Raw genomic sequence first — 12,568 nt, forward strand, 5'->3', positions numbered from 1 at the left:
TCATTAATAACTTTAAGAAACACATTTATGTATTCATGAGGATGTGGAACAACAAGAATTGTCACAAAACTGCAGGTTGTGTGTGAACTAGGAAACTGTTTTGGTAGAAAAATCTAGTAAAGCTGAAACATACCCTTTCACAGCAAGTCCAGTCCTTGATAATATGTCCTGAAGAATACCCATATACACTAAAAAAGATGAGCAAAAATGTTCACTGTTCATATTAGCCAGGAACTAAAAATAACACCAATGTCCATCCATAACAGAATATTATGGTATATTCATTCAGTGGATGAATAAACCACTGGATTCAGTGGCTGAACCTCCACCATAATGTTGAGAGGGAAAACAAAACAAAATATGAAGTAAAATTATAACACAGGGCTCAAATACAAGCAAAATTAAATTGTACCACTTTGGGATGCAGAGGACAGATAAAATTATAAAGAAAAAGGAAGATGATGTTCACAAAAATCAGGTTGTAGTTAGAAAAGTGTTAAGGAAGAGTATTATGATCAGGATAGGGCACAAGGAGGAAGGGGCTTCTAGGTTACTAGAATTTGTTTCGCGACCAAAGTTATGGTTACATTAGTGTATATTTGATTTTTCTGTATATTAATGTTTCATGAAAAAAAATTACATAAAAATAACTATTAGCTCTATCATAAGACAGCAGTAGTAAAAACAAGGTCCATGGTAACTACACACAACCTAAACTTAAGCACATGTTCAAAATCTTTCTTGTCCTATTTTATTTTGTGCTCTGGTATGCTGAAAAAAGTGAATAGACAGTGAAAACTCTAATGGCTATTTTCAGAGAAAAGGCAACCTCTAGGATATTATTCACCAGTACTACCTGGTACCCAAAAGGAAAAATAATGGTTCTGAATGCAAGCAAGTTATTAAATTCCGGGAAAAAAAACATGGTTAAATCTTAAAAAAAAAAAAAAAAAAGGCTTGACTCCTTACCCTACCTTTTTTTCATCACTCTTACCACAACCTGACACCATATTTTCATCTATCTCCCCCACCAGTGGGGAACACAGAAGGTTTGTGTTATTTACTGCATATAGCTGGCACCGACTTATGCCCAGCATGTTAACAGATGCTCCATGTGTATTTGCTGAATGAACAAATGGAAGTATCTAAGGACTAAGTAATTAAGAAGGGATTTTGCTGTTTAAAAAAAGGGGAGGGGCACTTGATTTTTCTCTAATGGCAAAGAAAGAGGCCTGGCTAAGCAAATGTTTTATGCAAAACCAAATCCTAATTAGGCAGACATACTCAGAATGTCTATCTTACCAAAAAATAGCGAACCAACAAAAATATGGGAGTAAAGAGCACTGGTTTTAATAGAACCTGGAATGAAGTAAAGACTTGAGATCTGGAATATGCTGGGAAATGCAGTCACTACTTAAGGGGGCGGGGGGGGGGGGAGCATGTTTTGGCCCAAATCCACATCAATTATGGTCATTAAGTCAGAACCTGAGAGTGGGGTCTAGGAATTAGTATTTCTCAAAAGCTACCTACGTGTTTTGTTTTGTTTTACATTTTATTTGACAGAGAGAGAGGGAACACGAGCAGGGGGAGTGGGAGGGGGAGAAGCAGGCTTCCAGCCCAGCAGTGAGCCCAATGCCTGGCTGGATCCTAAGACCCTGGGATCATGACCTGAGCCAAACCAGCAGATGCTTAAGGATTGAGCCACCCAAGCACCCCTACCTAGGTGTTGCTAGTATGTGACAAGGTTTAAAAACTACTTTAAACTAACTCCGGTTCTGAACTAATCTGACCCAACTTAATTCCAAGCCTCTTCACACAATGGAGGATACAGACTTGTGATTGCTAGACTAATTGTGTGACGTAAGAGCGGCCTCATAGTTTCTTGAGAAAATATCTCCCTTATATTTACACATTTCAACAATGTGAGTCCCTTTGAGACAATTTAGGTAACATTGTCTTTACCAAGAATCTGAATATATGAGCACTGAGGTGAATATAGAAACCTGTCTGTATTTGGACTGCCCTTGTTAAAACAGTCACTTGGAAAACAAGGGACCTCAAGCCTCTTCAACTTAGTACTCTCCTTAAGAGTAAATACAGATTTATCTGTGGGAGGTCTAATCAGTGTTAACCCAGAGATCTGTCTGCAATTTAATGAAGGGATTGGTCTAGGCTCACATTTTGACCAAAGTCCCTTCTAAAAGAATTACAAGGGACCAAATCTCAGACTACACGGTGGGGGTTAGTGGAAGCTGAGCATATGCTTTAATACCACCAAAGTTCTCTTGATATAATGAATGGGAATCTCATATATTCTTTAAAACTCTCTTTTGGACAGCTTATATTTCCTTCCTTCCTTTCTTTCTTTTTCTTTCTTTCTCTCTCTCTCTTTCTTTTTTAGGGATGTCTCAAAGGTTTAACCTAGAACAAACACCAAGTCCATGGTCTGCACTCCAAAACAAGGATAAGAAGCACTACACTCTCTAACCTCAGCCTTTTTATCTAAGTCCTTCCTACTCAAAGCTACAGTTCCTCAGCACCCCTTGTACTTTCACCTTGGGTTTGGTCTCACGTGCCATTCTACTCTCCTTTCTACACTAGCAAAAACAAATACCAGATTATCTTTTCTAATACATTTGTTACCACATACAGTTGGAAACCATTCTGGTCTGAGAAAACAGATGCTCATGGAAAGACAGTATGATCTCATATTAAATTCTGTTACAGATTTTTTTTAAAAAGATTTTATTACTTATTTGACAGACAGAGATCACAAGTAGGCAGAGAGGCAGGCAGAGAGAGAGGAAGGGAAGCAGGCTCCCCGCTGAGCAAAGAGCCACCCAGGCACCCCTGTGTTACAGATTCTTATTACCAAAATCATTTCTCTCTGCTTCTCAGAAATGTTCCAATATTTCTCTAAATTTGTATTCAGGAACAGCACTTACTGACACAGGTACCCAGTTATAAACCTTTAAAATATCTGATGGAGTCTTCCCCAAAACTTGATATTTCCTCTCTGCTTTAAAATAGTGCACTTGGGGTACCAGGGTGGCTCAGTGGGTTAAGTGACTGCCTTCGGCTCAGGTCATGATCCTGGAGTCCCAGGATCGAGTCCCGTATCAGGCTCCTTGCTCAGCGGGGAGTCTGCTCCCTCTGACCCTCCCCCTTATCGTGGTCTCTCTCTCTCTCTCTCTCAAATAAATAAATAAAATCTTAAAAATATAATAGTGCACTTATTTTCTTTAGTCAAATATAAGAGTGATACACACACACACACATATATATCACATGTATATATTTATATAAAATGATGTGAAAACAGGCACTACAAAAAGCCACTGGTCTAATCCTGCCTCCTGACCTAAGTCTGCCCAAATCAACTGGCCTGAGTGACATAAGGTAGCATCTCAAAAGCCTCTTCAGGAATGAATCACTGCTGCAGACCTGGCACTCTGGACTGATGAAAGAGCTTACTTACCCTATAATGAAGATGAAGAGGACAGACTTGCTCAGAATCACATGCAAATCAGTGAACAAAACAGGATTAGAACCCAAACCAAGTATTTTGGTTTAATTGTAAAGTCAATGGTAATTTGCATAGAATACAATGTTCTTAACTAGTTTACATGGCTTCTTCTAGGTTTTAAATATTTTTAGTTTGTTTTCAAAAAAGCAGTTGAAACTTTCTATTTGTCATAAGGAACAGGACAAATGGAATACTATACCAGTATATTTTTTATGACTATATTTTCATTCATCAGAATATAATGTTAAATTCTCCCCACAACAGCTAGAGTCCACAGTGGGGAGGCTCGACAGATTACCGAGTAATAGCAGCAGACAAGAATTACTAAGCAGGTGGGGTGTCCCATGCATTGAGATAAATTTTTGACGTTCATTATGTCACTTGATTCACACACCACCTCAGAAAGTAGATTCTACTAACCATTAAAGAAATATGGGATTAAAGAAGGACATTATGAACAAGGTCACATATCTACAACTGCCACACTTGTGAAAACTATACAAGTTAGTGGACACCAGAGTCCATATTACATATGCCTTATTTACACATGAAATAAAGACCAACATCATCCATCAAATTGACATGTGTTTATTGCACAAATTTCCCCTAGAACTGGGAGGTTATTTATAATACAGGTGTACATTTGAGAAATGTATACAGAACAAGGAACAAGTATGTACATTTACATATCTCACCATCTAAATAACTTAGAGAAAGCAGAACAATCTCATAAGACATCCACCAGAAGTAGGCATTGTGTAAAATTGTTTTTTTTTTAAGTGATCATCCCCAGTGTATGCCAACTGCAACAAAACAAAATCTGTGCTAGTATGTTTATTGCACTTAACATTTTCAAACTCAATATTAAGACATATTAATAAAAGTCAAGAATATTTCAAATCAAACCAATTAGTTTATATACAAGGAAAAATTAGTTTTAAATCTATAATGTAAAAGATCCCTTTTTCATTTCCTGTTGCAACAGTTTTTTTTTTCCTGTTGAAACAAACAGGTTTTTTTAAAATATGTAATACATATCTGTCTGTACCATAGGAAGCCGAAAAAATTATTTTGAACAGGCCAAAACTCTTCACATTCATCATAATGATCACACTTTAAAGAAGTAGCAGCTCATTCCTTGGGCTTTGTATAAGGAAATACAAGACTATGATGAAGGTAGTAGAAATCAGAGGGTTAGGAATTGTAAAACTCAGGAATCCTATAAGGATTAATGATTCTATAAGAAACTATAGGCCTCTTCCTTCTGAGCAAAGCTTAGTTTTCTTTTCTTTTTTTGAAGATTTTATTTATTTGAGAGAGAGAGACAGCAAGAGAGAGCACGCGTAAGGAGGACAGAAGCAGGTAGGTCCCTGGGATCATGACCAGAGCTGAAGGCAGACACTTAACTGACTGAACCACCCAGGTGCCCTGCAAAGCTTAGTTTTGTTTTTGCTTTTTTTTTTTTTTTTTTAAGATTTTATTTATTTATTTGACAGAGAGAGAGCGCAAGCAGGGTGAGTGGGATAGGGAGAAGGCGGCTCCCTGCTAAGCAGGGAGCCCAATGCAGGACTCGATCCCAGGACACTGGGATCATGACCTGAGTCAAAGGCAGACGCTTAACCGACTGAACCACCCAGGCACCCCCAAAGCTTAGTTTTAAAAGGAACAGTAGGATGGGCCATCCATTTATTGAAGACTAGATTTCCTAGATGATAATTAGAGATTTCAAACAGGACTTCGAATAGTTTGATAGTTACATGTCATTCTGAACTACAATAAAAAAATAGTGTACAATGGCCCACCTATGAATCTGTCTATATTCTGAATTCTGCCAAAGAGACTGATTTATAGAATTCCAAACAATAAAAGAGGGAAGAATTTCAACAATTAATGGAATAAGAATATTAAGCCAAAGAAAACAGATCCATAAATACTCTTTGGCAGCAAGTCATCCATGGGAGACTCAGGTACTAGCTGGGACCAGCTGATAGGATGCAGGAGCAAAAGTGATTTGCAGGCACAATTTCAGGTTTATACTCCATCAAAACAACCATTTCTTGTCAAGTTGGAGATTTCTTGAATACATAAAGAACAAGGCAAAATGTGACCCAACACTATAAATTCAAGGCCAAAGACTAAACAAACCACAGAAATTTTCCTTAATTACTGAAAATTCAAACAGCAAGAATGAATGTATTATACAGTAATTATACTTAGTTAAGAGAATAAGCAAGGGTTTTTTTTTAAGCTAATCAATTATGATGAAAATAGTCCATGAAAGCAGAAACCAATTTCACGTCTAGCATTAAAAGTATCTTTGATCAGATAAGTAAAGAATAAACTATAACATAGTATTCAAGTAAACTGAGGTAGTAGAGCGTATTGAAAACTTTACCCATCTTTCTATTTACATTACTTACAAGAGTTTGGTTCCATATTAGCCTTTCTCATAAGCAACACTCAACAATATATACAAAAACAGTAATAACTGAAAAGTGAAAATATTTGAAAAAAATTAGATTTTGGAAGGGGGGGCTGTTAGAAGAAAGAAATAATTTTAAGAATTTATAATAAGCTCTATTAGTGTAAACTGAATATTATGAAGCAGTGAAACAAATATTCAGTTCCTGTGGGGCTGATACTGAAAGCAAAAGCCTTGGCTACCTGAGCACTTTTAAAGAAAATAGTATTCTTTTTCCCAATGCTTTGGTGTAATTTTTAATCCTAATTTTCATTTATTAAATTAGATGCAAATATGTAAATATTAACATTTGTAAGAATTAGCTTATACTTATAAACAAAACAAATGGTATAAAGTAGTATTCTTATTTGGGGAATCTACATTCCTCAGCCTTAAAAAAAGATCAGCTTTAGTTACATTTTAGGGTGTGTGAACAGAAAATTCACCAGAGAGTAACATTTAAACATTATTTACAATTGATACTAGCTGAAAATATTATTTTAAAAAAGGGCATGTTTACCAATCAATCTTGTATTTCTACCTTTGTTTTAAAAAATAGATACGTATGTACACTTGGATGGATAACATACACACAATTACACTCATTATTCTGGATTTATTCTAACTAACAGGCTGTTTAAAATACTCTGAGAAATACCCCCAAATTAGCTACTTTGAATTGAAAAACAAAAGAACAAATAAGCTTTTGTCATATATCCATACCTTAGAAATAAGGCATTAAAACTAGTGAAATGATTATTTCTGAGCCACTGAATCATCAAACATCCACTGCTGTTTATGAGTGTGGCAACACGGGAGTGATCATATGAAATTCCTTGATGTTATTACTTATTTAGAAATTTCTACACTTTGGCTTTTTCAAATGCTTTCCCTCAAAATTATTTATGCTATTTTAGTTTCACTTGCTTAAAAGTATACCACCACCCAAAAGTCCAGCCAAAAGAAAAAAGCAATCCAATGATCACACAATGTATACTGCAACACAGGATACCCAGGCACTTGACTCATTCAGATCGAAGTCTAACTGGGAAAAAAAACTGCCATATATGAATGTTGCATCTACTTCCTTAGTTTCTGTTTAACTTTCTACCAGAGTTAATTCTGACAACCTTTATATTAAAGAAGTATCTGAGCAACATATGGAGAGTGAGTGCTTGCTACAGCAGCCAGAAGAGGAAGATCACTGGATTCAATCCTGAAATAAAACAAAAATCTCAGTTTAGGGTTTCTATAACCAACACATGTGTCTTACAGGTAATAACTGTTACATACCACATCTGAGTAGTCAAGAACCTAGGCCACTCTGGCCAATAGGAAAAGGGTAAAAAGAGAATTAATGATAACACAAAGTAGAAATGCTTCAGTATGTAAAAATCAGAACAAAAGATTTAAAAAAAAAAAAAAAAAGCCACTGAAACCGTATTAGTAACTAAGTCATGGATGTAGGAAAGCATCTCACTGATCTGCTAATAGACCAGGCATCAGGGTAAGGCACAGTATCTTAAGAAATACAATAAAGTCTAATAATAGAGTAATTGTGTCCACCCATACTGTCTTGGATACAAATGTTTTTACAGAAGTACTTGGGGGGTCCCTGGGTGGCTCAGTCAGTAAAGCATCCAACAAACTCTTGGTTTTGGCTCTGATCATGATTTCAGGGTCATGAGCCCTGCACAGGGCTCTGCACTTAGGGCAAGTGGAGACCACTTGAGATTCTCTTCCTCTTCCTCCACCCTATCCCCACTACACACACACACATTTACTCTTTTGCATGTTCTCTCATAAATAAATAAATAAATAAATAAATAAATAAATAAAATCTTTTTTAAAAAAAGGACTGAGAGGAAATAATAGGGGCTGCTGCTGCTTCTTTTTTGATAATGGAATCTTCTTAAAAATACATCTTTATTGTAGACTTATTCATATAGAATAAATCTGAATAAAATCACATATTTTTTCAGCTAGTTGCTTGAGAAAGATGAAAACGTTTGGCAATAGCCAGCAGTAGTAGGAAGGGTGTGCTTCCTGCTGACAGTGAGAATTTATTCTGATAATTTTTGGACAACCTTTAGTATTACCTATCAAAATAACAAATAATATCCATCAAAAATTTAATACACATGTCCTTTAACCAAAAATTCTACTTCTAAAAATTTATCCTACGAACTTCAAAGATTTATATTCATTCCAGCATTGATTTATAATAGCACAAAACCTGAAAATAATCTAAATTCTACTATATAATGAAATGCTATACAACCATTAAAAGTAACGAGATAAATCAGTATGTACTTATATGAACATTTATGATATATTAAAAGGCAAGTAGCACCATGATATATAGAAAATAAATCAATTTATACTTTTTATCCTATATATTTAAAAATTCTGTAAGAAGAAACAATCCATTAATTGTGTTTGGGTGAGGATCAGAAGTTAGGGAAAAGACACTAACAACTTAATTTTCATTTTATGCCAAAATGCACTGTAAAATTTGGTTATATGCATATTACATTAAAAACTAGTTTAATTTCTTTTAAATGATGGCATGATACATACAGAATCATCTATATCCAATCTAGATGAGGAGGAGTAATATTAATGAAAGAATTTAATTTGGTTTCTGACACGGTTGCTACTTGATGTTGGTCCTCTCTCCCTTCTAAAAAGCTCAATTTTAAAAAGTTCCAGCTTGTTTCAATTTATGCATCTAGGATTTGGGGAAATAATTCTCACACACACACGCACACACGCAAGTAGCTATAGAACGAACACAGGCAAAGTGACTAGTGTCTACAGACTATAATGAAAAGGGCTAATCAGAGTTTCCCACCAATTTCCTGTTCCTCCTTCAGTTAGCATTTTAGAAAAATGTCTTCTTCCCAAGGATAACTGCAAAGCAGACAGACACAATATAAAAATAATGGAGGAGTAATAATATGTAGATAATGTACTACCACCCACAGAATGGTGTTACTTCAGTCAGCTCATTTGGATGACAGGGCAGATGCTGCGAAGCATGAGTTTACAACATATGTAAATTACAAGTTTCTCAACTTACTGTAATAGTATACGGGACAATGTCTTTCAGATCAGCGGAAGCCAGGGATCTGCTTTTATACGGTATAGAGCAACCCAACTGATAACAGTGTCCAACTTCTAAAAAGCAATTCCGGGAATATTCTTTGCCTAAAGAAAGTGCAATGAGAAAGCCACAAACATACCCTAGAACCACTCCTAGTTCCTTGACGTGAACACGCATCTGTCCCCTCAGGTACTCAGACAGCATTCTGCTCTTGAAGTATAACTCCTGTAATCGGTCTTCAAGATGCATTACACACTGCAGTTAAGGGGAAAACAAGAACCAGGTAAGAAAATAGTTTCTACTTCGAAGTAATGGTTTTCCAAGGCATCATGGTTATGACAACTCAGTTTAGTTATTCCACATAAACTGGAGCACAGTTTTAAAGCACATTTGCTTTAAATTTTAGCTAAAAGATTGTAATTTTTTTCTAGTTAATATCAGAATTAGATCATACAGAGTTTTTGTTTTGTTTAAATGTGAATTATACATCATGAAAATTTACCATTTTAACCATTTTTAAGTGTACAATTCAGAAGCATTAAGTACATCCAAAAAGACATGAAATTATCACCACTACACATTTCCAGAACTTTAAAAAATGTTTTTATTCCGAATTTGATAAATGTAACACTCCTAAATCGATGCATATCAAATTTATTTACACAGGAAAGGCTGCATTCTCCAGCAGAGAGTTAAAGAAGAACATTGGCAATAGCTCACAGAAAATGCTCAGTAGTCCTTACTAGAAGAGAGATGTTTCTAAGTTAGAACATTAAAAACTAAAACATACACACTTCATTTATTATCAACTAACTTGCTCCATTTAATAAAATACGTGATTCTGCATTGATGCTATACATTTGAGAAAAATACATGAGTTTCAGGTATTAAAACACTAAATTCCTTCAGAGTATTCCTTTCAATGAAAATCAACTATTAAAACTGCTAATGGGGGTGCCTGGGTGGCTCAGTGGGTTAAAGCCTCTGCCTTCCACCGAGGTCATGATCCCAGGGTCCTGGGATTGAGCCCGGCATCAGGCTCTCTGCTCAGCGGGGAGCCTGCTTCCTCCTCTCTCTGACTGCTTCTCTGCCTACTTGTGAACTCTGTCAAATAAATAAATAAAATCTTAAAAAATAAAATAAAATAAAACTGCTAACAGGGGCGCCTGGCTGGCTCAGTCAGTAATGTGTGGGACTCCTGATCTTAGGGCTGTGAGTCTGAGACTCACATTAGGCGTGGAGCTTACTTAAAGAAAAAACACCAAAGTGCTAATAAAAACCCACTTTCTTCTTGGAAAAACAAAATAGAAATTATACACATACACATACACAAATATATATAAACTGTATATATAATTTACATATATCTGTGAATTTACCGTATTACCCTTTTTTTTTTTTTTTAAAGTAGGCTCCATGCATGGAGCCCAGCACAGGGCTTGAACTCACAACCCTGAGATCGAGACCTGAGCTGAGATCAAGAGTCGTATGTCTGATTGAGCCACCCAGGCACCCCCCATATTACCCATTTTTAAGTATACAATTCAGTGGCATTAAGTATAGTCACAATGTTGTGCAACCATCATCCCTATCCATTTCCAGAACTTTTTTTCATTATCTCAAACATTAACTCTGTACCCATTACATAAAAACTCCTCATTCTGGGGCGCCTGGGTGGCTCAGTGGGTTAAAGCCTCTGCCTTCGGCTCAGGTCGGGATCCCGGGGTCCTGGGATCGAGCCCCGCATCGGGCTCTCTGCTCCGCGGGGAGCCTGCTTCCTCCTCTCTCTCTCTCTGCCTGCCTCTCTGCCTACTTGTGATCTCTGTCTGTCAAATAAATAAATAAAATCTTAAAAAAAAAAAAAAAAGACTGTTTAAAAAAACAAAACAAACAAAAAAAAAAACTCCCTCATTCTCTCCTCCCCCAACCCTTGGTAATCTCTATCTACTTTCTGTCTGTATGAATTTGCCTATTCCAGAAACCTTATTTAAGCAGAATCCTATAATATCTGTCCTTTTCATTTACTCTTCTTAGTGTAATGTGTTCCAGATTCATCTATATTGTATCAGAATATATCAGAATTTCATTATCTTGGCTGAAATATTCCATTCTATGTATTATATACTACATTTTGTTTATCCATTCATTAATGGACATGAGATGTTTCCAACTTTTGGCTATTGCAAATAATGCTGCCATAAACATGATGGTACAATCTTTTTGAGTCCCTGCTTTCAACTGTTTTGAGTATAAACCCAGAAGTAGAATTGCTGGATCACAGGGCAATACAATGTTAAACTTCTTGAGGAACTGCCAAAGCGTTTTCTCCAGAAGCCGCGCCATTTTGCATTCCCACCAACGATGCACAAAGGTTCCAATTTCTCCACATTTTGGCTAATACTTGTTGTTTTTGATCATAGCCACACTTATGGGTGTGAAGGAGTATCTCACTGTGGTTTCGTTATGTACCCTCCCGAAGATCTTTTCATATGCTCATTGACCATGGGTGCATCTTCTTTAGAGAAATGTCTATTTGCCTATTTTTAAATTGAGTTTTTCTTTGTTATTCTGGATACCAATTTCTTTGAACATTTATGATTTACAAATATTTTCTCCTGTTCTGCAGGTTGTCTTTTCACTTGTTGATTATGTCCTTTGGTGGACAAAAATTTTGATTTGACAAAGTCCCATGTATCTCTGTCGCCTATGCTTTTGGTGTAAAATTCAAGAAATCCCTGCCAAATCAAATGCCATAAAGATTATCCCCTAATGTTTTCTTTGAACAGTTTTACAGATAGTTGAAGCATTCAATTTAAGTCAGATTCAAGTTTGAGTTCGTTTCTGTACATGGCATAAAGGGTTTAACGTCATTCTTTTCCATGTGGAAATCCAGTTTTCTCAGCATGATTTCTTTCAGGGGCTCCTTTCCTCTTTGAATTGTCTTGGCTCCCTTGTCCAAAACCAACTGACCATTTAAGTGAGGGCTTATTTGGGGGCTATTATATTCTACTGGCCTATATATCTGTCCTTATGCCAGTATCACACGGTTTTGATTACTTTCACTTTGTATTAAGTTTTGAAATTGGGAGGTGTGAGTCCTCCATCTTTCTTCCTTTTTAAAGATTGTTTTGGCTCTTCAGGTCCCTTGAGAGACCATGCAAATTTTAGGTTGAGTCTATTTCTTCAAAAAAAAAAAGGATGTCATTGGGATTTTTATAAGGACTGCTTTGAATCAGTAGATTACTTGGGGTAGTACTGTGATCTTGATAATACCAGGTCTTCCAATCTATGAACACGAAATGTCTTTCTCCTTTATTTATGCTTCTTTATTTCTTTCAGCAATGTTATCTAGTTTTCAGTATATAAGTCTTTGTGCATGGTAAAATTTATTGCAAAATAATTTATTCTTTTAATGCTATTTTAAGTGCTTTCTTCATTTTAGTCTGTTCATTGCTAGCATTACGTAAAAGGAACT

General features: G+C 36.0%; 1 protein-coding gene across 3 annotated transcripts in view; it reads right to left on the bottom strand.

Moving 5' to 3' along the window:
* Nucleotides 1-6,589: 6,589 nt before the first annotated feature.
* The window catches only part of FNIP1 (folliculin interacting protein 1), a 153,246-nt gene continuing 147,267 nt past the window's right edge, over nt 6,590-12,568 (bottom strand). For all 3 annotated transcript variants that reach the window (XM_032837635.1, XM_032837636.1, XM_032837634.1), the window contains 2 exons: nt 9,233-9,348; nt 6,590-7,203 (listed from right to left, as the gene is read on the bottom strand). In XM_032837635.1, coding sequence (XP_032693526.1) covers nt 7,125-7,203; nt 9,233-9,348 — 195 coding nt within the window. In that variant the 3' untranslated portion in view covers nt 6,590-7,124. The remainder of the gene's footprint in view (nt 7,204-9,232; nt 9,349-12,568) is intronic.

The sequence above is a fragment of the Lontra canadensis genome, unplaced genomic scaffold, assembly GCF_010015895.1.
Source record: "Lontra canadensis isolate GAN:19392208 unplaced genomic scaffold, GSC_riverotter_1.0 scaffold99, whole genome shotgun sequence".
Classification (NCBI taxonomy): Eukaryota; Metazoa; Chordata; class Mammalia; order Carnivora; family Mustelidae; genus Lontra; species Lontra canadensis.